Genomic DNA, 27,098 nt, shown 5'->3' on the forward strand with positions numbered 1-27,098 from the left:
CCAGTTGTTGTTGCCGTTTCATCTAGTTGTCATCGTTGTTCATTTTTTCCTCCATTTAAACAGTAAGAATCGCTATTTCACTTGTCGTTGATCCACCTTGGGTAGTACACGGAAGACGGGTTTGGTACCAACTGAGGCATCGGAGAAGAGATCATCGAGTCTACGTCTTTGGTCCTCATATTAGAATTACTACCAGAGGTGGTCATGATAGTTGAAGAGGAGGTCGCCGTGGAGCTGAATTGTTGCTGATGTGATGATTGCTGGGTTACCGACGAGGAGTTGACTCTATAGATTATCGGCCGGAGAAACATCCTGTACTGAGCAAAATTACTTACATCTTCTTCAGAAATTTTACCTTTCTCGTGAAGAAGAAAGGTTTGATTCTTCAAAAAAAAAAAAAAACGGTTGTCTTCTCGATTTCTTGTCGAACAGAAAAGGTTTGATATCATTCCTTGTCGAACTGACTCGAACAGAGAAAGGTTTGTCTTCTTCGCGCGGCGGGAGAAAAAGGTTTTCATTCTCTGTTCCCGATGAATAGAGAAAAAGGCTTTCACGGGTTAAAAAGTTTGGATTTTCGCCTCACCAGGTAAGAGTAGAGAACTCGGGGGTTCATTCTCGATCAAAATGTCCTGATCTTTAACAGGTTTCCGGCGAGTTGAAGTTCTGCGGTAGGTATTAGGGAGATCCGGAGATTGGTTCTCTGTCTTTTGTGGTGATTTTGCCGCCGATTGTGGGCTTTTAGACACAATAGTCGGCATGACTGAAAATAGAGAAAAAGGAGCAGGGGCAGGAGGAAAAGGTTGTGGCGGTCAAGTCAAGGCCAATATAGCCAAAGCCTCTACGCAAGGCAATGCATCTCAAGGAGAATCAATTGATCCAGCCAATACTGGGTTAAATGGACTGAGTAGTGAATAGTGCAACATGTTGCTCAACCTTTTGAACACATAGAAAGAGGGGAGTCAACGACTAAGTGGTGAGCAAAAATTGTCATAATGGATAATAGACACAGGGGCCTCTCATCATATGACAGGAAGCCTCTAGTCGATGAAAGACATAAAGAATGTCATTCCGTGCTCTGTCGGGCTACCAGATGGGAAAGCGATAATAGCAGAGAAAGAAGGCACAGTTGCACTGGACGATCATCTGAAACTGACTAGTGTTTTATATGTGCCTAGTTTGAATTGCAACTTACTTTCTGTATCGCAATTCATTGAGGAATCAAATTGTATTGTCCAATTCACTAATAAATTATGTGTGATACAGGACCACACTACGAAGATGATGATTGGAGTGGGTGAGCAGCGAGAGGGACTCTATTATTTGGCTAGTTATTTTGCTGAAAGTGGTATTATTCATCAAACCACTTGTGTCGGGACCTCTCAACAAAACAGGAGGGTTGAACGCAAGCACCACTACATACTCAATGTTGCCCGAGCTTTGTGCTTCCAAGCCAGTTTGCCTATTGATTTTTTGGGGCAATGCGTCCTGACCACATGTTATTTGATCAATCGGACACCGTCCATTCTGTTAAAGGGAAAGACTCCCTATGAAATGTTATTTGGGCGACCTCCTTCTTATGATAATGTGCGAGTCTTTGGTTGCTTAGCATATGCGCACAATTATGGTCATAGAGGGGATAAATTTGTCAGTCAAAGCAGACGGTGTGTTTTTGTTGGGTATCCTTTTGGGAAAAAAGGATGGAGCTTGTATGATTTAAAGTCCGGCATGTTCTTTACTTCCAGAGATGTTACTTTCTTTGAGCATGAATTCCCGTATGCACCAAAGGGGATGCACAGCCGAACAAAGCACAAGATTGTGGAATAAGTGGGACAGATGAGGTGTTGGTACCATCCACTTATTCACCTGGACTAGCAAATGGCGAGATGGAGAGTAACCAGCGAGGTGAACTCGCTGAAGAAGGAATTAGTGTAGAAGAAGGAACCCACGTACACCCGAATGCCAATACTAGTGAACCCATGCATTCTTCTGATGTTACCATAGAAAATGCAAGCAAAAATAGCCCTAACGTCAAGGGGGGTGGCAATGTTGAGCAACAACAGCACTCTGATTCTCATTTGGGGCGTGGGCATCAGCAGAAACAACAGTCCACAAGGTTAAGAGACTATGTGCTTCACACCACACAGTGCTTGAGTCCCTCTCCGCGTCCCTTTGCAAGCTCACTCGGCCAATCACATCCTATAGGTAGTCCTTATCCCATAGATAACTCCGCGTCCCTTTTTATTGAGGGATGCAATGCATAAAGAAATACAGGCACTTGAGAATAATCAGACATGGACCGTAGAGCCTTTGTCATCCAGAAAACGAGCTATAGGATGCAAACAGTTATATCAAATCAAGTACAACGCTGATGGGACAGTGGAAAGATTCAAAGACTGTCTCGTGATTTTTGGGAACAAGCAGGTTGAGGGAATTGATTATAATGAAACTTTTGCCTTAGTTGCAAAAATGGTTACTTTCCATACCTTTCTTGCAGCCGCAACAACTAGAAATTGGGAGCTTCATCAAATGGACGTACATAATGCATTCTTGCACGGTGACCTTCATGAGGAAGTCTACATGAAAATGCCTCCTGGTTTTCAGTAAGATAAACCAGGTATGGTGTGTCGGTTGCGAAAGTCTTTATATGGTTTGAAACAAGCGCCAAGATGTTGGTTTGCTAAATTAACTGCAGCCTTGAAGACATATGGGTTTCAGCAATCAGGTTCAGATTACTCCCTATTCACCTTTCGTCGAGACAGGGTACATGTGCTTGTCCTCGTGTATGTGGACGACATTATCGTGTCAGGTAATGATCATATGGCAATTCAAGTCTTCAAGGAATATTTGAGTAACTGCTTCCATATGAAAGACTTGGGGCCATTAAAATATTTTTTGGGCATCGAAGTTGCCCGAAACTCAAAAGGAATTTTTCTGTCTCAACGAAAGTATGCTCTGGATATTATCACTGAAGTTGGATTACTTGGTGCAAAACCTGTTCTTTTCCTATGGAGCAGAATCACAATCTGGCCTTGATAGATGGGCCTCTCTTATCTGATCCTGAGCGATACAGGCGCTTGGTGGGCAGGCTTATTTATCTCTCAACAACTCGTCCTGAGTTGTCTTATTGTGTGCATGTTCTGTCCCAATTCATGCAGCAACCGCATGAAAGACATTGGGAGGCTGCGTTGCGAGTGGTGCGCTACTTGAAAGGAAATCCTGGTCAAGGAATTCTCTTGCGTTCAGATTGTGACTTGCAGTTATATGCATGGTGTGATTCAGACTGGGCAAGCTGTCCTTTGTCCCGACGTTCCCTATCTGGGTGGTTTATTCTACTTTGGAAATCGCCGATTTCCTGGAAAACTAAGAAACAACACACTGTGGCTCGTTCTTCAGTGGAAGCAAAGTACCGGTCTATGGTCATGGCCACATGTGAGTTAAAATGGTTGAAGGAATTGTTATTGGCTCTTGGAGTGATGCATTCAAACCCAATGCGATTATATTGTGATAGTCAAGCAGCCTTGCATATTGCAGCAAACCCAGTGTTTCATGAGTGTACGAAACATATTGAGGTCGATTGCCATTTTGTTCATGATGAGATTCAAAATGATTGCATTCATCCTACTTATGTGTCGACTATTGTTCAGCTGGCTGAAATTTTACAAAGGCACTGGGTCATCGAGAATTTGAGTATTTTTTCCACAAGTTGGGCATTCACAATCTGCATGCTCCAACTTGAGGAGGGGTGTTAGGATTGAATTGGGAGTCTCTGGGATTAGGAGACTCTGTTGAGTTAGGATCGAATTAGGAGTAGGAGTCTCCGTTTTGAGTTTGAGTTCCTATAAATTTAGGAGATTCGATGGTTGTGTATGGCTGTGTATATATATCTGAATCTTCAATGAATGAAAACAAGAAAAAGAAGAAACCAGAAAAGCTATGGTTTTACACCTGATAAAAAATTTGATAATAGATTTGTTTTTCTTTTTTTATTCAATAAAAAATGTTTTATTTATATTAAAATCCCTTAAAATCCAAAACCAGTAAAAGATCTAACTATTACTTGAAAAAGTAGAAGATGAAGAAAGAAAAAATATTGTATATATATATATATGTTTATTAAATAAGATATGCTTTTTATTATATAATTTATATTATCAAGTTAGGCTCGAGCTCATGCCAAGTTGTTTTTTGAGAATGTTTGAGTTCGAGCCCACTAGCCTAAATTATGTCTAAGCTCGACTTAAAACGGGCTAGGCTGGCCAAACCCGCCAAGCTACCCGACCCGTGAATATGTCTATTCCCAATTAATGGTTAGATAAGTTCTTGTTGTTAGGGATGAAAACAAAACAGATTGGATTCGAATAAGGACATATCCGAATCCGATCTAACACTGTTAATAATCGATTCGATCGGGTCTCATAAGTATGGGCATTTACTAGAACACCCCCTATAGTTTCACAAATTTACTTAAAAACCCTTTATAGTTTGCAACCTATTTACTTAATTGACCTTTCATTAAGAAATATTTGTTTTGCCATTTGAATATGGAAAATGTTCACCCATGGTTGTTTATTCCAAAAGTAGCCCTAAATTTAGTGGAAAATGTTCAAGGGTACAGATCCATGTTGTTTATTCCAAAAGTACCCCTAATACTTTTGTATAGAAAACAAAGTTGAGAATAGAGGGGTTGTCCATGTTTTAGGTAAAAATAATCATTTTCCACTTTCATCTAAAGGAACGGTTAAGTAAATTGATTGCAAACTATAAGAGATGTTTTAGTAAAACACAAACTATAGGGTAGGCTTTAGTAAATTCATAAAACTGAAGGGGGTGTTTTAGTAAATGACCCATTCAAATTCAAATCCAATGAAAAAGTCAGATTTTCGTATCTTATGCGATTCGATTAAACTTATTAAAAAATAAAAAAATATTAAAAGAAGAATCAAATATTATAATTAAAAAAGAAAAATAAAAAATACAAGTATCTTTTCAATTATTTTTATTAGGGCTGTTCACGGGTCGGGTTGGGTCGGTTTACTAAGGTTTTTCCAACCGACTTGACCTGGTTGGGTTACCTGAACTTGAAACTGAAACCGACCCAGTGTTAAGCAAAACTGACCTGGTCGATTTGAGTCGGGTTGGGTCGATTTCGGCTCTAAGTTCAACCAAGCTTGACAGAAACTCAACTGCAATAATGAGGGTGAACCAAGTTAAAAACTTAGAATAGAAGTTATCAATAAAATAGAAAGTCAAACTTTATTAGAGAAAGAAGACTGGAATTTGTATATTTCAAGAAACATTATAATCTAAGTAAAAAATGACACCTAATTCTAATTGTAATTGGTTGCCTATTTGGTGTAAAAGACCATAGAAACTAGGATATTTTGATTTCTTTTCTTTAAACTTTTCCAAAAAAATTCATTGCCTAGTTGTCTTATAATATTGCCATTAATGTTATTCCTAACTAGAAGACTAGAAATTAAGTTAGGTTGTAATTAGGATAGAGACAACTTAGTTAAGTAGGAATTAAGTAGGTTGTAACTACTAACTTGGAAGTAGGAACTAACTACTAACTACTAAGTCGGTTTAGTTCGAGTCGGAACCGACCCAAACCATCGGTTTATGATGTTTTACAACCCGAAATTGACCGGTGCTGAAGATAACCCGGTTGACTCAGGTTGGATCGGTCTGGGTTGGTCGGTTTAGTCGGGTTGGGCCTTCTTATGAATAACCCTAATTTTCATCATATATATACATGTATTTTATAAAAAAACAATTAATATAAAAAAATTACAAAAATACAATGTAAATAATATATTTATAAATAAATAACATATGTATTATGTATTTATATAAATAAATAACATATATATATCCGAACAGGAAAAATCAGAATAATACAAAAATACAATGAACGTGTGTTGTTTAAAGCTTAACGCCCCCGATGGAGGTTCGGACTGGTTTTGTGCATTTATTTATCGGTTCGCAATGGGATATATTCGGGTCGGATCAAACCTGACCCATTGACAGCGCCAATTATTAGGCTATTACTTTATTAGCCCTCCAAGTTTCGGACCTTAAGTTACTAATATTAATTCATGCACCCGGAACCTTGAAATTTACTTTTACCAATCTGGAATTTGGCAATGTGGTGGACCTTTGAGCATGAACCAATTTGCCTCGTGGAAAGTTGTATAGGTATCGTCTAAACCGACTAAACAACCCGAACCGACCAGCAGCCCATGATCATCTCTAACTATTCATTATTCACATGGCATGAAAAATAACAAATATAAAAAAAGGGGGGCTGTCATTCAAATTGGATTTTGAAACCAGATCGGACGCCAAACGACTTGAAATCCGACCTAATTATCTCTGCACTTTTTAGGACCTCCCTTTCGGACACTCCGAACTTCTTACAGTTGCACTCTCGTCTTCTCCGTTTCAACTTTCAACGCGTGAGGGAGAGAAATAGAGAGACTGCCCCTTCCTTCTTCAGTTCTTAGTATCTTAAGGTTTATTGAGATTGTTTCAGAGAAAACCCTAGCCAGATTTTTTTTTCGTTTTAAGGTTTATCTTACGGTGTTGGCTTCTAGGGTTCATATTTCTAGGGTTTATGAGAAAAACCAGAGTTCGGGATCTTGTGTTTCAGCAACAAACCGATGGTTTCGTTTACCTGTGCTTGGTTTTGAGATGCAATTTCGCTCTCCTATAGTTGAATTTCTAGGGTTTTCGCGATGGACGGAAGGAGGATTTCCGTCAGCCCTCGCCCTTGCTGCAATCGCCGGATTGTGGCTCGGAAACGTCAGCGCGTCGATGGCTTCGTCAACAGTGTGAAAAAGCTTCAGAGAAGGGAAATTTGTTCACGGCGTGATCGTGCTTTCAGTATGAGCAATGCCCAAGAACGGTTCCGGAATATCCGGTTGCAGGTTTATTTTTTTCGCTGTTTGTGCTCTTCGATTTTTTCTTCTTACGCCTTTGCAGCTTGTGCGCCTATTAGTGCTTTATTTCTCTGTTTCTTCCTGCGCTTTGGGCTAGGATGTTTGGTATTAAGCATGGTATACGTTTTTGTGGAGAAGTTTCCTACTATGCTTATTTGACTTCATTAGAACATGGGTTAAAAGCTAGAGCGTTTAAGGGGTGGCTGCAATTTACTTAATCTCTTGAGCTGGTCTAGATTTCTTGGGATCATCTGATACGGTTTACCTGATGTTTTGGTATATATTTCAATACTTGCCTCAGCAAAATAGGGAAATACGTTCGACATTTAAATGCATACATTTTACAAACAAGCTTTGGATGCTTCACCGCTTGACATATAAGACAAAATTGACTCCCCCTCTTTATCAACCTGCATAGCACGTGCTACCTGATAGTTGCAGTAAACTTAGAGAATTTGGTTACTTGAGCAGCCATGCTTGAAGTTTCTTGTTTTATGTCGTTTAATTTCAAATTACTTGGTCATTATATATGGAAAGCTTCTATCTCCTTAAGTCCATAGTAGGGCGTTATATTGCCAAGAGTTAAAAATTTATTGGAATCTTTGAAATGTTGATGATACATGAATTGGTATAAAATGGTGAACAAATAGGATACTAATACAGTACAGACAGAAAGAAGAAAAAGGAAAGCAATGTTGAGATGGAGAAATGATTGATAAAATAAGAAAATTAAAAACAGATTTTTCCTTTTTGATTATTAGTGCAAGCAGGCTACAGTGTGACCAGCCCATGGTTATTTTGTTGGCGACATAGAATAGAGACATTAAAGATGGATCCTTCCTGTACATGGTGAGAGGACTATATCAGCAACAGTTCAGAGTTATTCAAGGAAGCAATTCGGCTTTAAAATGTTAATTTTTTTGAATTGCAAGTAGGAGATGGAATAGGAAAGCTGAGTAAACTACTGGAAGAAATTTCTTTCTTATGGTCAACCCTGCTGATTATTAATGCAACTTTGAAGAGTTTTAAGCAGTGTGCAGTTGAATGCAACTCTATGGCTATCCATGCTGAACCAGAAAGTGTGGTAGTTGGTGTAGGGTTCTGAGTTGGTTCTTGGGCTGCCTGGCTCAGCAGGTTGGAATATACCTTTTTGTGGATGATGGTAGAAATAGCTTTTATTAATCTCAGAAGATTGGGCCTTGCATTTTGTTTTGATGGGGGGGGGTCTTGGAATGAGGAATGAGGAAATTTCATATTCAAGGAGATTCAGCTGTCATTATAGGGGTACCATTGAGGAGATGAGGTATAGCTAAAACTATTCAGATATCAGTACCCAATTTGGCAATCAACTACAAGAAGTTTGCATCAATCATGTTAGTCTCTCCAATCTGAGCATGTAAGAACACCCGTTCCAGTTACATTAAAGAAACCCTATCATTCTATCAGGATTAGTGGGGTAGGGCACTGCATTTATGCTTGAGAGATTGTGTTTTGGTTCCCTTTAACTACCAGAAGAGAACTGAAATAAAGCTGCAGAGAAATATTAACATGTGGTTGGGTATAGACGTGCTAATTTTTGAAGTTCAAATCGTTTACAATTTGTGAGGTCAATCAATTGATATAAGGCTTTGTTATGCTTCTAACACAACTTTCTAAACAGTTACTAGGTGATTTTTCATAGACATGGTAAATTGGTGATTTTTGTGGGAGGGGGTTGGGGGAGGGTTGCACCCTGTTGCATAGCCCATTTGCCTACCAAAAACAGTAAGTTTGCTGTTCTTTCATCAGTTAACCATATGGGGCATTGCACAATGCACATTGCTTTTAACAACTACCTAGGATGCCCCATATGGTTTAACTGATGAAAGATCAGCAAACTTACTGTTTTTGGTAGGCACATGGTTCAACAACCACCTAGGATGCACTCCATTCCTTTTAGGTCATGTACTCATTGCCAGGGTTCTTTTCAAAAGTTTTGGAAAGCTGGATCAAGTGTTTAAATTTTATATAGACATGATACTTTTTTGATTTTATCAATGAAAAAAGCCTGTGTTTTCCTTACATGGGTCATCATATTATCTGTTTGACCATAGAAACTCCATTGGCTTTGACCCAGATTGGGGAATTAGGAGATAACTGAGTGATTTGGAAGAATTAGAATAAGCATGGTAAAGATACAGAAGACAAAGGATAACACACTTAAACTACTTGATTGACTGGGCATTTATGAATTCCAAGGGCTGACTAGATCAGCATTTTGTGCTTTTTAGTTTTTTTGGTACACCAGACCAAGTAAAGCTTTTATTTGTGGCAATAATATTTCACATTTACTGTTTCCAATAAAAAAATCACATTCCACATTATATGTTTGATTGCATATTAGGCTATTAGCATAAATATGAAACTGCATAGTTGTTTTTTTAAGTTCAATACACTTTTTTTTTTTTGTTTCTATCTGACCAATCAACACCAACTAAGATGGTGTTTCTGGCTAAGTATTTAGAGCATTTTACTTCTATTATTATTTTTGACCATTTTATTACTAAAAGTTTTTCTACAATAAAGATGTGACATCTCAGAATATTTTTCTGGTTTTCACTTTTCAATTTGTCACACCAAAGTTGATTCGTGATTCACCCACTGCTTGAAGTTCTAGTCATGCAATTATCATTACTGTTTCGGCATATGGGGATTGCTAAATGTGTTTTGTCACTGTTTTTGCATAGATGCTGATGTGTTAAGCTCATACAATGAGAGAGTCATAAAATGCAGCTCTGATAGATGACATCAAAAACGTTTCCTGGTGGAAATATGTTATGAGCAAGGATTAAAATATTGATATGATATGCCGATATTGTATCCATATTGTTGCATTTAGATATACATGGATACACCGATACATTAACTTTTTGAAAGTTTTGAAACTTTGGTGATTAATCCCATCCCTATAATCCTATTAGAATGAAAAAACCAAAAAAAAAAAAAGCTTCAAGTGTTGGGCACACCGATATGTGCTAATACTAAATTTTGGTACTGGGTGTATCAATATTTTAATCCTTAGTCATGAGCCTGAATTTCAGACTCCTGTTTAGGCTTAATTTTTCATACATGTTAGACCGGGGGGGGGGAGTTCAAATTTCATCATGATTTCTTTTTCCTCACTTTCCTGTCACACGGAATGCTTGCTTTGTACCATACTTTCTCCTTGTGTTTGCGTAATCCTTTCTTTAATATATATCGAGTAATCCACGTACCTAGCGCTATTCTTGCAATGAAATCTTGCATTTTTTGGTATTAGGAGGAATATGATACTCATGATCCCAAGGGACATAATACCATGGTGTTACCTTTTCTGAAGAAGAGATCAAAGATCATTGAGATAGTGGCAGCCCGTGACATTGTTTTTGCCCTTGCACAGTCTGGTGTATGTGCTGCATTTAGTAGAGGTAGTTTCAATTATTTCTGTCATGCTTTGGGTTATAATTTGGAATGGCTTGCATTACCAGTTGCTCACTTTTTTTTTTTCTTGATACAGAGACAAATCAAAGAATATGCTTTTTGAATGTGAGCCCTGATGAAGTCATTCGTAGCTTGTTTTATAACAAGAACAATGACTCGCTTATCACAGTTTCGGTTTATGCTTCAGACAACTTCAGCTCTTTGAAGTGTAGAACCACAAGGATCGAGTACGATCTCTCTCTCTTTCTCTTTCTCTTTTGTGTGCGCTTGCTCGCTCCATATATATAGGTTATTTTTATTTTCTTTACATTCTCTTTTTCATTTTTTTTCTAACTAGTAATTCACCAATATAAATGGTCTAGGTATATCCGGAGAGGTAAGCCAGATGCTGGATTTGCCCTTTTTGAGTCAGAGTCATTGAAGTGGCCTGGGTTTGTAGAATTTGATGATGTAAATGGAAAAGTTCTTACGTATTCTGCACAAGACAGGTATTCTTAGAACCTTTGTAATGTGCTCTCTTATAAATCAATTATGCACATGCCAATTCTTGATTCTGACATTTTGTTTTTCTTATTAGCATATACAAGGTGTTCGACTTGAAAAACTACACAATGTTATACTCTATATCTGACAGAAATGTACAAGAAATAAAGATCAGGTGCTCTCTCCTCTCCACCCTTCACATGCATACACACAAACATTTTTGTGCACTTGATTTCTCTTTCATCATTTCTCTTTTCCCATGTAAAGCATTTTCTATGTAGTTAATGATGTTCCAAGTGTTTATACTTTTGAAGTTAAAACCTAAGTTTCTTTTTTAAAAAAAGGAGAAACTGGGTTAGTCATACTCCAAAAATGTTTTGAAATGTATTGACAGAACTTAGGGGCCATTGCTTGGTATAATGGTAAAATATTGGTTTAACGAGCATGACAACATGTGTTATAGTGTAAGAAATTAGGTGGTTCAAATGGTACTCAAAAGACATGCAACTAGAAATAAAATGGGTAAAAAGGTTGGCCAACAGTTTGGCTGATGATTTGGATAAACTGGGGGATAACAGACACATTTTTTTGGGTTCAAATGTAAAAGAGTAAGGGGATGAGGTTGGAGTGACTGTGCTTTGTATATTTGTATTCACAACCTCTTGTTGCACTTCTCTTTCCTAATTAATGAATGGATCTTTTCTTTGTTGCTGATAAAAGAAAAACATGTGTTACAGTCTAAGAACAGCCACCTTGTGCAAAAAAAAGTCCAAAGGTTATGTCTGTATCCAGTTACTTGATTTCTAAAGGAATGGAGGGACCCATCCAATGCTCCTTGTGCAATGATGAAGGAGAGTCAGTTCACCACCTATTAATTCATTGCAAAGTCTCCTAGAGTATTTGGGTGTACAGTGTACTTTCTTCAACTATTTGGAATCCTGTGAGTGTTTCCAAGGGACCTCAGCTCTCTTATAGCAGTCTGGTCTTTGTGTGGCCTAAGCAAAAGAGGAGTAATATTATGAAAACTGGTTCCTTGTAGTATGTCGGGGAAGCCAAAGATAAGGAGGGATTAACTGGAAGTATGGAAAGATAGTTAGCTTCTTGATCCATGGTTGTAAGGATCTTCTTATAGCAGCCACTATTGTTTGCCCTTTTTTTTTTATCATTTTGTGCAGTATTCTCCAATGCCCTATACATGATAATAAAATTTTATTTTCACCTTTCTGAGATAGTTTTGTGTAATGTAGCTGTCCATGGGGACAAGACAACCTTGGAAGGTAAATGAACTCAGCTGATAGCCATCTAGTATCGTTCTTATTTGGTTGAAAGTGACGTCAAATCTCTTCAATCAGTAGCGCCATCTCTTTGGATTCCAATCTTGTATGTTGTGTTGTAAATCTGCAGACCAAACAAATCTGCCTACCCGAAATGTCATTAGCAGTCTTGTATTGTTCTTTGTTTTGTGCCAAATCCAAATTGAAGATAATGGGTTAAGTGTCTCATGAAGGCCTTACTCCAAGCCCAAGTTTCCTTCCAGAAATATGTTTCCATCCCCAGTGTAAAGGTATACATTGTGAGAACTTTTTTGAATTCTTGTGATTTTTTCCCAAAGGGTAGATCAGCAAGTTTTATGGATTGGACCTGTTTCCCAATCAGGGTCAGGCTTCCATTTTGTTTTGAATTACATTTCTGCACAAGGCAATTTAATTGCTATCTTCGTTCCCTTCTTTGTAATAAACTAGTTACTATATTATCCTTTTAGTTTTTACCAGAATAGAGGTTCCACCCCTTCCATTTTTTTGTAATTAAACACATCCGTACAGACACTCTTTCATATTTATGTTGCATTCAATAGAATGGGGCTTCCATTCATTTTACCATTCTTGATTTTTATCAAACATACAAATGCATTTTCTCTGATCTCCCTCTTGCATTAACAGAATTGGATCTCTCCCTAAACTTGGGCATTCTTGATATAATGGTAAAATGTTGTGACGAGTTTAAGAACATGGCTTTGGGCCTCAGACTGGCCACTTTTGTATAAAAAATGCTGGATGTTGGGTTCTTAACCAGTCCACTCCTTCCAAGACTCTGAGGTTCTTAACCAGTCCACTCCTTCCAATACTCTGCATGGTCAGGACCAATTTTGGGAAATGGCCTTTTTATGCTATTTGATGTTGCTTTCATTGCACTGTTGATGTTTGATTCTTTCATCGTACATCACTTTTTGTGTTTGCTAATTGATACTTAAACTAGGGAAACAAGCTATTTTTTTTTCTGTTTGATAACAAACATAATTTCATTACTTTATTTAAAAAATATATATATTGATTACAATGCTAATGTGCCTAGTGTCCCTTTTAAGTTCGCATTGACTAGCTTATGCCTTAAATATTTCATTCACTTGATGCAATTCCCCAATACGTTTGACTATCCTTGATTTTGCCAAACCATCAGCTATGTGATTAGTTCAGTTGATCTTGGTGTCTACCTATATTGAACTCCAATCTTCAATGACAGCTTTGCAATCTCCATCGATATATGACTATATTTCTATGAACTCCCTATGTTGTTCTTAACGTGGGCCACTATAACCTTTGAGTCTCTTTTAGCTTGCAAATCCTTGGTATCAAGAGATTAACCTTATTCCATGCAACAGTGTCAACAACTATGCTCTTATAGAATCACCATCTCCTATTTGGTTCAGAACATATTGCTTGAAAATGTCCTTCCCACTTTCTGAAAACATTTCCAATTCCCAATGGCCTCAGATTCTTTAAGCTGTATCCATCAAAATATAATTTGATTATATTTGGGAGGTTTCCACGTCAATGTTTGCCCAGGCTGTACTGAAGAAGAGGGCACAAGCAGCCAATTTCTGCATGTCATCCATTGTGAATTGTTTGGAAGATCCAGTCTTTAGCCAATGGCCTCCAATGTTGTTTTCTCTAACTTCTTCATTACTCCTTGATGCATTTTTAAAAATCCTCGTGTTTCTTTCTTCCCAAATGCACCAAAGAATGGATGCACCTACAACCAAATAAAGAGAAGGTGAAAAAAGGAGGGTTTGAAAAGGCTCTGTAGATCCAAGGGGGGGGGTGGGTGGGGTGGGGAGTGCCTACAATCAAATAAAGAGAAGAAAAACTCCCAAATGTTATTAGCACAATGACAGGGAATTAGTAGATGGGAAATGGTCTCACTACTTGCCTTACAGAAAAAAAGCAAATATGAGGAGATGAAGTCCAGAAGGAACTTCTCTTTTTAAAGTGTCTAGTAAGTTTTGTGAAGTAATTGGTAATAACTGAACTTGCAAATGCTCCTAGGCAAGAATAACTGATCGGTGAACTAAAATTATGTAAATTATTGTTTATTGCAGGTTCAATAACACTTCAAAAGACAAAAGCGAAAACATTGGAGGCTGAAGCTACAACTGTACATAGAAGGAAATTGAAAGAATTAAAATTATATATTTCTCTAAATTTTATCTAAAGGGTCATTACCCAATGATGGTCCCGGCTGGGTCTTGGGAGGAATAGATTGGATATGGACCTTAACATTCTTTTTTTGTTTTTTTGTTTTTTTTTTGGTACCAAGCTGCGTTTGTTTGCGGTATAAACATCATCGATGTAAAACTCCATCGATGAGTTGCACACCAAACTATTTTAAATTTCTTGAACGGTTGAAAAAAGTGAGCACTGAAAAATGTGAGCCATAAGGCTCCTAGGTTAACCATTTTCTCAATAAAAAATGGAAAATGTACTATGAGTATTTTTTTTTGATGAATTACAGAGAGTATATTTTTATATTATATCATTTAAAACAATGAATAATATTATGAATTGTAAACAAGGAATGAGAATGATAAAAGCTTTATAGAAAGTTAATTATATTCTTATAGACCATATAATAACTACAAAGTAATCCCACCGCCATCGGTGTTGGGGGGTCAAGGGAGGTGGATGAGCTACCCTTGTTGTGTAGTCCCATGAAGCAAAAAATATAGTAACTACTAAGTTCTAAATGTCAAAGAACCTTTCTCAATGTGTTGAAGTATAGATATGTCATAAATGCGTATATTAGTTATTTGTAGACCTGTTCATGGGTCGGGTTGGGCCAAGCTTTGTGTTTATATCAACGGAATGCATTCAGGCCTGAGCCCCGAGCCCAGTTCGACCCTCATATAAAGCTTGAAGCTTGGGCCTGAGTCTGAGTCTGAGCCCAACCATAAATTTAAAAACAGATTTTTTCTTTTTTTATTCAATAAAAAGTGTTTTATTTATATTGAAAGCCCTTGAAACCCAAAAATAAGAAAAGATCTCACTATTAGTTGAAAAAAGGAGAAGAGGAACAAAGAAAAAAAATATTGTATATATATTATTAAATAATTTTTTTTATTATATAATATATATTATCAAGTTGGTCTTGGGATAGGGCTGGGCTTTTTTGAGAAAGCCCGAGCCCAAGCCCACGGGGCTAAAATCATGTCCAAGCCCGACTTAGAATAGGCCGGTCCGGGATGGTCCGTTGGGCTACCCGGCCCATGAACAGGTGTAGTTATTTGAAATAATATATGAATCGAAGTGTGTTGAGATGTTTACCTTCAGCTTTGCCTTGAGGAATGAATGATGTTTAACATCTTATTAGTTATTTGAAATAATGCATTTGGGAAAAAAATAAAGAAATTGAAAGTTGGGCATGCTTGAATATGTTTTATATGCTATTTTTTGTTTTGTTTTTGCATTTTCACTTTCAATATGTTTTATATGTTATGTTTATGCATTTTGATTTGAGCTAAATAGGCTTTTTAAAACATTGTTTAAAATTACAGCTTGATTTTTAATCGATTCTATTTTTAATATTTTCTTAATTTATTTTGATTTTCTTACTTTTTTTTGTTTTTTTGCAATTTATTATTATTATTATTTTAAATCTTGTGCCTTGGTTCAAAAAGGTGTGCTCCTCGCCTTGTGCCTTGTGCTTTTAAAACACTGATCTATCTGGTGGGATTTTGGGAGGGATGGACTGGATTTGAACCTAAATTTTGGCACAGATTTTTTCCCCACAAAATGGACACTCCCGGACTTGAACCAGTGTTCTCATGCTTATCAGTTTTACGATTACACCAAGCAATGCCTTCTATAGTTTGTTTTGATGTAAAGGAATTTTTTGTTGGATTGGTAATTGGTGGTTGGATGTTTTTTTGATACATGCTTAATCATGTAATTTGTCATATATTCATTTCCAGGTTTGCATGTGTTCCTTTCTTTCTTTTCATTGAGCTGCTTTGTATGGTCATCATGGGTTAGATAGGTTGGTATATGTTAATTTCTTGCATGTGATTTTGCATGCTTATTATTTCATATATTGTTTTTGTTACAGTCCAGGAATAATGTTGTTGATATTCACAAGAGCCAGTGGCCATGTCCCTCTCAAGATTCTATCAATAGAGGATGGCACTGTTCTTAAGGCCTTCAACCATCTTCTTCATCGAAATAAGAAGGTGGATTTCATAGAGCAGTTCAATGAAAAGCTTCTTGTCAAGCAAGAAAATGAAAACCTTCAGATTCTTGATGTAAGATTTTCGTTGTTATTTCAGTATGTAGAATAGTAAATCTAATTAATAAACTTGCATTCCTTCCGTAATAACTTCTTGGTTTTGTTTTAGGTTCGTACTTCTGAGCTAACAGAAGTTAGCAGAACCGAATTCATGACTCCATCAGCATTTATCTTCCTATATGAAAATCAATTGTTCTTGACATTTCGAAATCGGACTGTGGCTGTTTGGAACTTCCGTGGGGAGCTTGTAACTTCGTTTGAGGATCATTTGTTATGGCATCCTGACTGCAATACAAACAACATCTATATCACAAGTGACCAGGACCTTATAATTTCTTATTGCAAGGCTGATTCTGATGATATCTCTGTGGAAAATGGTACCCCCTCACCCTAATCAAAATTTAAGATTAACCATATTATGAATATATCTTTGACAAATATTAATGATTTATCTTGTATTCATGATGTGCTTTTTAAGTCTATGAAGTTGAAATATTCATTGTGGTTCACATCACCTTAGCTAGTAACTGTTTTAAACCCCCCCCCCCCCCCCCAAAAAAAAAAAAAACACACACACAAGAGAACATACCCCTGTTTAGTGTTTATAAAGGACATTTAATGCCAAATACTTCTCCCCCTCTACCATATGTTTGCGCATGTGTTAGAACTTCTATTATGGTCTTTGTTGTGGGTTTACCTTAGCCTTTTTGTTTCTATATTTTGGTCCAGGAGGACCTTGCATCGGGGAGGTCCACTGGAGCTACTTTATTAGATCTATGCAACAAGACTGCTATAAAGGAGATACTTTTCATATGTTTTGTATAGGAGAAGCCTTTTGTGCCATTTGGTGGGATGAGATGGATGCCATTTGTTCCTTTTATTTTCCGATTTCGTTTTGCATTTTAGCTACCGAGGATACGGTGCTTGCGACTGAACTGCGGCTGCTTTTATTGAATTATATTGTATATACTTAATATAGTGGTCCTTTAGGCACCTAGTACGGGGTTGGCATTTTACTCTTTGCTTGTTTTAGTGATTGTTTCTCTTTTTTGGCAGCTGGCTCAATCAACATCAGTAATATTTTGACTGGGAAATGCCTTGCTAAAATACATGCTAGCAACAGCAGTCACAAAGATGAATGTAACAGTAGAGGTGGTAAAAGGAAGCGGACTTACATCTCCAGGATTAGGAACACAGTTGCTGAAGCATTGGAAGACATTACTGCTCTCTTTTATGATGAAGAACGCAATGAGATCTACACTGGGAACAGGCAGGGTCTTGTTCATGTATGGTCTAACTGAAGATGAAAATGTTGAATTTGTTTCTTTCCAGATCGAATGATTGGTGTCACCACAGGAAGGTTGGTTTCATCGGGCTGGTATCACTGCCGACGAGAAAAATATATCGTGGCTCTGTATCATTAAGTGTTTCTGTAGATTTGGTTTCCTGAATTTATTTTGTGGGGTTACTGCGTGTGATATCAATCAAATTTGTTGTGTTGTAGACCATCACTAGTGTTTAGGCCATCTATTGTATCTGACATCTGTTAGCCAAGACAACCAAGTGTTGCCCGGTTGAGTTGCCACCAGGCTTTTTCTGAGTGGTTTCCATTGGATGGATCAGGGGGTTGTTCCAATACCCCGCTGCATCTAACCTTGTTCACCGTAATGGGCACGGTGGACAAAGGGTTTTTTTTTTCTCCACCTTCGTATCATACGCGGCCACACTCGATCAGAGTCTTGGCATTATATTGTTTATATTTTAACGTTTATTTATTCTTACTTAAAACTTTTTGTCCACAAGGATTTCTATCCAGTGGTGTTTTTTATTTAAGGGCTGTTATTTGTACCATTATGTTTCTTCTTGTTCTTGATTTCTTCTCTTACTCCATTTTCAAAATTCACATAAAGGAAATCTGGTGTAGGAACTGAACCCTTTGCCCTTTGTTATATATTTATTTAATTTTGATGGATACCAGAACCCTTTGCCTTTGGAGTCGGCATATGATTTCTTCAACTTTGCTGCAATTATTTTATGTTTCTCGTTTCAAGGCCATGGGAAATGATCGGTATTTTCTGTCGTTTGAGTTTGATATCAGCTAAAGATGTTGAAATGAAACGCTTATCACTTTCTCAATTAGCGATTAAAGATTTTAAGGATGTGTGTTCGTTAAAAATGTCTGAAACTGAAGTTCCCAGAAGATTATTTTGTTATTTAATTAGTAACGATATGACGAAGCAACAAGTCCTTGAGTTCAGCAACTTAAGCCGTTATCAAACGTCTCCTGACAGTGGACTGTTTAACAAAATTAGTCGGTCTCGCATCGGACCAGTTGGATCTTAAAACCAATTGATGCTTGCAGCCTAACGGTAGGTTTAAAATACCGATACACCTGATACGCTGGTAGGGGTGTATTGGTGTCTTGATACTTGTTTTTTTACTTGTTTTTTCAAAACTGGTTCAGGGGAGCTGGTCTAGGACCCCTCCATCCTATGAACCGGTCAGACCCCTGATATATTTATTGTAGGGCATATCGGAAGGGTTCCAGAACGATACGCATTGGCTGATACAGGCCGATACTTTGAATAGACCTGTTTCTTTCTACATTTCTTTCAAAGCATCGGTGCTTATTGCATGATAATGTTGGTTTTTGAAACCCACTGAAATTCTGTTTAGAGGGTGTCCATGTTTGCATTTGTACTCCTTCCAAACTGAGCCTTTTTATTTAATGAATGGAAATGGACGAAATAGGCACGTAGTTCATCTTCTTTTTCTCTCAGACTAATTCAAGACTTACCATTTAATAGGAACAGAATAGGTGTTATATATATATTGCGTAGGTGAGCTGTAATTGATTATTCGATCAGCATCATCAAAGCAAAGGTCGTAGGAGGAAGGACTAAGCAGACAAACATAAATGCACCGTAGCCGGTGCTGGAACTGTTGGTTGAGACTCACCACCTATATCATTCATTAGCCTCATACTTGCTCTATGGATGGCGGAAGGAAGGAAGTAGAGCAGCAGCCGCAGTCCAAAATCCAAATGGAAGAAGAAAGGATGCGAGCTTTACAAATTTCTATCCATTAATATTATACTCATTGATATCAATTTTTGATTGAAGTAATTAATGGTGGTGCAAGGTAGTTAACAATTAATCTTCTCTCAACATTCAGGGGGGGTGCCCTCTGCCCAATCATATTCTTGTTATATATGGTAGCGGTGCTCTGCAACGATTCATTTGCGCTCCACTTTAGGGCGGGTCAGTCTCTCTTTTGTAGGGCTTCTCTACCCTTATCTATTATAGGGGAGGCACGGCACTCTACAGTCACATTAAAGGGCACGGAGTTCCCTAGTCTAGTAGAGAAAGAGAATCCGATGTTGTGGATGGATTGGGCTCAAATGAAATGGCCAACAAACAAATCAAAGGGTAAGGGGCTACCACACCCACATGTGCCTCTTTAGGACCACCTATTTCACATGTACAAGGGGCCAATCTGGTCAACATCCCCTCTGCGTATATCTATCTTTATTTTCTAAAATTAAACAAAAAAATAAAAAATAAAAATAAAAAGTAAGCAAGAAGCTGGTTAAGGATGCTCTCTCTGCATGGCCTCTGGGGGTTATGCCTGACACTTTTTATTTCATTTTGTCTTCACACACACACACACACACATATATATATATATATATATAATGGGTCACATATAAGGCTTTGAATCAAATAACAATTTTTAAGGATCAGTTTCCAATCCCTGTTGTTGATGAAGTTTTAGTTTTAGATGAACACCATGCATGTATCTTCATTCTACACCAAACTTGATGAATGATTTCAATCCCCTTCTACCTTTGAATACTTGATGCATGAATGATTTCTTAATTTTGGCCCTCCTTATTTTTGCAAGTTTATACTAGTACTTCTACTGTATATATAGCCCAAGCTATGAAGCTCTAAATTAATTGCTATGTAAAGCAGACACCATAGAATGTGATGCTGAAGGTCTAAAGGAGATAGAATTAGTGCAGTTTCTGTTTGGGTGGTTGATTGCGTAGCAAAGTCATACATACTGGGAGCAAATGCGAAAGAAAGACTTTTCTGCAACATACAGGGCCCACCGCCAGGACGGTGTGTCGGTGTTTTTTTCCTCTTTGGTTGGTTATCTCTGTTTTTCCGGCATCATAGTCGAACCCTTACACAAATACAAGGGAAATGCAAATGCGGGACTACTAACTGGAGAGAGAGAGAGAGAGAGAGAGAGAGAGAGGATATATACAAAGAAAGCTTTGTGAGTGTGGGGGGACCAACACCAAATCAGCAACAGCATTCATTGTGGGTTTTGGAATGTTTTGTCATGATCCCAACAAGGGAGTGCCATCACTCTTTAGTTACCAAGGACCCCAATAAATGGGTTTAGCTGTCTTGGGCTTCTTTACTAGCCACCTGTGTGCGTTTGACCCACAAACGAATAGTGCTCACTTTCTACCCATTTAACATTTTTATGGATTACAATGGCCCACCCCACATTTGTTCTCATCATCATTTATCCTGCAAACACAAGGATGTATTCTTCAAGCTTCAAGGGATGTCCATTATTGTCCACTAAAGAAAGGGAAACCAATAATCATCAAATCATGATCGTATTAAACCATTATTCGGTTAACGAATAACCAGTTTCTACTAGCTGGGGAGCTATGAGAGTGTTGTCAAAGCCAAGTATTCCCTTTCACTTACTTTTCCATCTCCATCGCACATATAAATATTTTTATTAGGGTAGGGGGTGGCGAAATCCCTTTCCTTGCAAGGAAAAACTTAACTTCTTTTTCTTTTCCTCTCTCTTCGTCCCACAAGTAGAGAAAATTTGAATCATTCTAGATTTTTTTTTATACGTGTGGTAATAGCTAGATAAATCAAAGAAGCTCATGCTATTTATATTTATATTTATATATATTACCTAAAAGAAATTCATGATTTTTCTTTCTTTATTTTTTTGGGGGTTTGGGTATGTAACGGATTAAGGAATAGGAATGCCTAATATAGAAAGAGTAGAACGGTCAGGGGTCTGATTTCCAGGTTGAACAGTCCGATCATTCGAACTGAATGAATGGCCCATTCTAACAAAAAAATAAAACCGCCAAAACTATTGGATGGTTCAAACAATTCGAACACCTGGGTCAACAGTTTACTGACCAAATCAACAGTTTTTATAAAAAAATGGTTATGAGGTAAAACGGAACCAATTATATAACTGATTCCCAATTTTCCGGTTCAATCCAGTTTTGAAAACCATGGATCTCTCTTAATTTGTGAACTACGTACAGCACTAGTTTCATGACTACATGGTTATTTCAATGCATAACTTCGTTCTACGTCTATATATATACCAAGTGAAAAGAAAAGTTTATTTATAGATTTCCAAAAGCCATAATTAAAGGAATGTAAAACTAGAGAGGTTGCTCTTAATTCCCTTATTATACAATTGATTGAAGACTGATAATAAATTCAGCAACCTAGCTGTAGTTCAATTTACTTATCGAGTTATCTCTCAATTTTCTTTGTTATAGTTGATCTAGTACAAATAAGAATTTCTGGGTCCCCCACCTTAAACTATCATCTTCTTCTGTTTTCCTTTCTGTACCACACGTCTAATTTAATGGGACACCCTTTAAGTGCAAATGCGGCAGATGCCGACACCTTTTAGTCAAGGTTGCTGGGTATTAGGTCTATACATGCATGTAGATACACTGAATCTATTATTGGTGAGTTTAATTAGCCTCACGCCTGATTTTTTTTTTATTCATAAAAAATCACATAATTTATAGGGGTTGGGAAACAATGTGGATAATTAATGCGTTTTAAGTATATTGTATATATTCCTACATGCTCGAGTTCACTTTCTTTGACGTGTTTATTCTGTTTTTTTTTTTTTTTTTTGGTTTGATGTGTTTATTCTCTCTTATGTTTGCTTTTTGATAAGTTATTTATCTGGGTAAATTTTTTCTGAAAAACACTTATCTAAGTGAGTGTATTTATCAATGTTCTTATATTTCTCACGTAAATAAAACAATGATCATTTTAGTCATAGAAATCCATTATTAAAAGGGGCATTTTTGTCTCATTCAAGTATTGGCGATTTTCCTCCTATGTGAGAAAGTTATTTGTCCACCTAGGATATATGTATCACTTTCTTGGGTAAGTGATACCTAGAAAAATAAACTTTTCCTAATCCCCACATAAAGCTGAAAAAAGAACATGGAATTATTGGTCAATAGGAACCAAAATCTCATTGACCAACTTTCCCCCCTCTCCATATCCGAAAAAGAAACGCACCCTTTATGTATTATAATTTGCAAAATTGATAATTTGTTACCATTTTTTATGGAGTGTGACAACAGTGTAAAAACTCCACCATGAAACAAAATGTAAACCAATCATGCTAAAACCATCAAACGTATGCTTACCTTAGTTTATATTAAACTCAAGTCACATGTGATGTGTCTCACTTTTTCATTGGTTTATATTTTTATTTCAATGTACATTAATTTTTAAACCATAGCATTTACCTTTTTATCTAAGAAGAGATTAAAGAGGTAAAGTAATCTCTCTCTCTCTCTCATATGGCCATGCCCAAGCTATATATACAATTTAAAAAACCTTTCATTTAATATTATTTATACTTATTTGATAATTAAGCTAGTAGAATTAAGGTGGTGTCATTGTTGTTGAGACTTAAGATTGATCCAAGCTTATTATGAACATGCTATTCCAATTCAACAGTCACATGGATTAATACCAACTAAACTGCTTTTGTCATGACAAGAATAAGCAAAAATATAACATTATTATCTTTTTTAAGCCAAAAAATAAAGCAAATTTCATTAAAAAAAAACTCAGAATACAATTGAAGAGGACAGTTGTGTATACTGGCGGCAAAGACGGTAGAAATAATTCCTACATATGAAGGAGGTTAAACAGCTAGTGAGGCTGAGAGCAAACCTAGCATGCAAGAAAGATTAAAGCAAAACTAGTCTGTAATCTGTTTTTTTTTTTTTTTTTTTCAAGTAACAAACGGATCCCCAAAACCAGCTATTATATATAAGAAAAGCTCCTCGAAGTAACTAAATCCTCATATCACTCATCACATACTCTTTTATCTTCTTTTATCTATTCCAGTATCTGAAAACCTGAAACCAAAATCAGCAAGAGATGGTATGTTAGATTAAAAGGGAGAAAGAAATGAGAGTCGTCGTCGGTTTCCATCGGAGAAGGAAAACCTCCATTCCCTTGGCTTTGGATAAGTTGCATGAAGCCACATCCCCAGTTCCCAACAAACCGGGCGACCCCACCCCATCTGACGTGATTATAGGCTTACAGCTCTGTTTCTGTTATTAGCTAGTCTGACAGCAAGGAAAAGAAACAAGTGCTTACACCAACAAAGTTAACTCTGTGTGTGTTATCAGAGTACATCTAGAGCAGCTAGCTCAATTCAATGCAGGTTCTCTACTGTCTACTATCTGGTGTTAGAATTCAGAAATCTACCTCTTCATTCCTCAATATTCCTCAACATCAGTCAAGACTAAAGAAGAGAGAAGTTCTGTACAAGTTACAATAAGCTAGCTTACGCCGCCCTTAATTTGTCTTCCTTTTCTAGATAACCACTGATCATCAGCTTCAATTTCTTATTTAGAAAAAGAAAATAAAAATGCATGACCAAGCAATTAAAACTTGTAATCTGTGTGGTCGAATCGAAATGTCAACAAATACGAAATGTGGCCGGCAGTAATTAAGGAGGGACGACGGGGCCCTCTACTTCTACACAAAATTAAAGATAAGTTACCGGCCACAACCACTACAAACACATAGCATCAATGACAAGAACCCAATTGAGTGGCATCGAATTTTGCCCCTTCTCACTCTCTTTACACTCATTATTTATTTAATATTCTCTTTACACCCAGCCATGACAAGAACCATATTCTGCATTTATGTGGTATTTGGCAATGTTAATTTCCTTCTTGAAGCGAAGACTGGTGTTAATTTTGAACTATGCAACTCACTTGAGGCTGAGGGTGTACATTTTAAGTTGTGGCCTATTTATTCGATCGCCCAAAGATAAAGTAGTGAATTAGGGGTGGCCATGAGTCGAGCCTTTTACGAAATATTTGAGTTTGGCTTGTGAAAAATTCGGCTTGACTCAGTTTAAATCGAGCTTTGCGAGTCGAATTCGAGCTTGATATATAGGCTCGTTTGCTAATCGAGCTAAGCATGAGCCCAATGAAACTCGGCTCGTGAGGCTCGCGAGCCTAGTATTAAATAAATAATCTTTATTATATATATAATAAATAATTTTATTATATATATAATAATATTTGTATATATAATATTAAATAATTTTTGTCTAAAAAATAAAAAATAATAATTTTATACATATCATTTTTATTTAAAAAAAAAAAACTTGGCTTATAGTCAAGCTCTAACTTGTGAACTATGAACCGGGCCGAGCTTGAACTCAAGTCTCTAGCTCGAGCTTGAGCCTAATACTATTCCTGCGAGTCGAGCTTGAATAACCAAATATTTGGATAAGCTCAGCTTAAATCTACCCCTAGTAGTGATTATATGTTGCGTTGACAACGACGGTGACGGCGAACTACAGCGCAAGCGATGTTAGATCTAAGATTTATCTCAATCTCAAATCTCTCTTTCTTAGATCTGCCATCTAGACTCTTAGCCTTCTCTTCTAGATCTCTCAAATCTCTCACTGATCTTTTAGCCCTCTCTTCCAGACTCTTAGCCTTCTCTTCCAGACCTTAGTCTTCTATCACAGATATGAGATCTCTCTCTCTCTCTCTCTCTCTCTCTCTCTCTCTCTCTCTCTCCAGTAGATTTGAGATCTAAGATCTGAGAGATTTCTCTTTTCATTCGAATCTGGCTCTTATTTAATAAACCGTAAACCATTCTCTGGGTCGAATGGTTCAACGATCAAACCGTTCGGGTCAACAGTTCGTTGACTAATTCAACAATTTTTGACCAAAGACCGAGTTTGGGGTAAAATGAAACCGGTCGCTTGAACGGTTTCCGATCTAAACAGTCTGACCGTCCAGGTCAATGATGGTTCGAAAACATTGACCATTTAAGCTTCGACCCACAAAGTTTCTACCATGGAAAATTAACTTGACTACTGTGTGCTTAATTAAGTTTATTCATGAAGAAAGATTTCATATCAATATATAATATCTTGGCAAGTGTTTAATAAAATCTTAGGCGGCTTTTTACTGTTTGAATTAGTTGGCACCTTTGCATTTTTTTTTTCTTTTACAATTAACCACTTTATAACTTTCACCTTGTTAATATTTAAAGAGGGTTTTATAGTTTAGCCCACCTTAAGGGTGGAGCTAAGATTTCTAGGGGTGGACTGAATTCTGCCCGTGGATTGATGTTGAATTCACAGGTGGGATTATAGAGGGGCGGGGAGGGCTACTAGTAGATTAGGAGGGGGTTACAATTCAGATTTCTGAGGTGGATTGCAGTCCACTTATCCCAAAAAGCAAATACTATTATTGACATTTTTAATATTATTAAAATCTTAAATGAGATTGATAAACATATGGTATCTTAAAAAATTAAAGGATTGGAGAGGCCTTGTTAAAATGTTATGAATAGGATTTTGAACAATTAGACCTAGTGGAGCCCCATGTTGTATATAAGACATTAGAAAGTTGGGAAAATCTATGCTGCTGGAAAGATATGGTATGAAAAGAATTTTGACCAATCAAAATCCACCTATAAATTTTAATAAATAACACCTTATTTACTATCAGTTTATGATTCTAATTTATTAGTCAGTTGTTTTTCAGATATCATATCTTTTCTATATCATAGCGGAACCCAATCATGAAAGGGCAATATAGATTTGTTTTCTTTCAATAAACACGTTTTATTCAATGGAAGCGTTCCAACCGATCAATTAATCATGGTGGAAGAGGCAAAGACACACAAGGAATACAACACAAACAAAATAAACTCTTAGCCTTTAAAATCATGCTTGCATAAACAAATATTCGAAGTTTGAGCTGCCCCTTCTTCCTTTTTTTTCTCTTAGGTTGTCGGTGCATAGCTGTTGTAACAGTAATACAGTGCAATTGAATTTACATAAAAAAAAAGTCATAATAAATTTTGATGAATATTGAAACAAATATACTGGTGTTTTATTTATTAATAATTTTTGTTGCTTAATATCAGTCGTGTTGTCTTTCTTGCCTATAATTTCTGGATCATTTATTAGTGTGAACGAATCGTTGGAGTTGCCATATCTCAACAACTTCTATTGCAAAAGCAAGCATTATTTCTTCTCCTTTGGAAGGGGCGGGGGGTTGATTTGGGCACATTTTTAGTTATAAAACAGCACTAGTTATTAATTATAGGCTCAGTTTTCCAATATTTACGTATAGTATAAATACATACAAAATATAAGGTTCTTCACTCTATACATTGGCATTTGTATTCTTTTCAAACTGAGCCTTAATTATGATAAAGAGTAAAAGTATAAGAATGCTTTAATTAGGAATATGATGCCCTCTCTCAAATTAATCATTTTAGCTCCTTTAATTTTTGTCACTCTTAGCCATGCGCACGGAGGAAAAACCGGACTGGTCTCTCCTCGATTGGA

General features: G+C 36.9%; 1 protein-coding gene across 1 annotated transcript; it reads left to right on the top strand.

Annotated features, from left to right (window-relative positions):
• Positions 1-6,287: 6,287 nt before the first annotated feature.
• LOC148853243 (Transducin/WD40 repeat-like superfamily protein) lies at positions 6,288-18,287 on the top strand. The gene is made up of 8 exons (XM_088944593.1): positions 6,288-6,926; positions 10,237-10,384; positions 10,474-10,624; positions 10,760-10,885; positions 10,975-11,055; positions 16,260-16,452; positions 16,546-16,813; positions 17,493-18,287. Exons 1-8 carry the CDS (start codon positions 6,735-6,737, stop codon positions 17,735-17,737), a joined length of 1,404 nt encoding a protein of 467 aa, XP_088800719.1. The 5' UTR covers positions 6,288-6,734; the 3' UTR covers positions 17,738-18,287.
• Positions 18,288-27,098: the final 8,811 nt, after the last annotated feature.

This window comes from Nelumbo lutea, chromosome 5 (genome assembly GCF_056320005.1).
Source record: "Nelumbo lutea isolate HS-2025 chromosome 5, American lotus-T2T, whole genome shotgun sequence".
In the NCBI taxonomy this organism is placed as follows: domain Eukaryota; kingdom Viridiplantae; phylum Streptophyta; class Magnoliopsida; order Proteales; family Nelumbonaceae; genus Nelumbo; species Nelumbo lutea.

Coding starts and splice junctions, on each gene's coding strand:
- LOC148853243 (XM_088944593.1), top strand. CDS start 6,735: ATGGACGGAAGGAGGATTTCCGTCAGCCCTCGCCCTTGCTGCAATCGC. Junction 10,385..10,473: donor ATGTGCTGCATTTAGTAGAG/GTAGTTTCAATT, acceptor TTCTTGATACAG/AGACAAATCAAAGAATATGC. Junction 10,886..10,974: donor ACGTATTCTGCACAAGACAG/GTATTCTTAGAA, acceptor TTTTCTTATTAG/CATATACAAGGTGTTCGACT.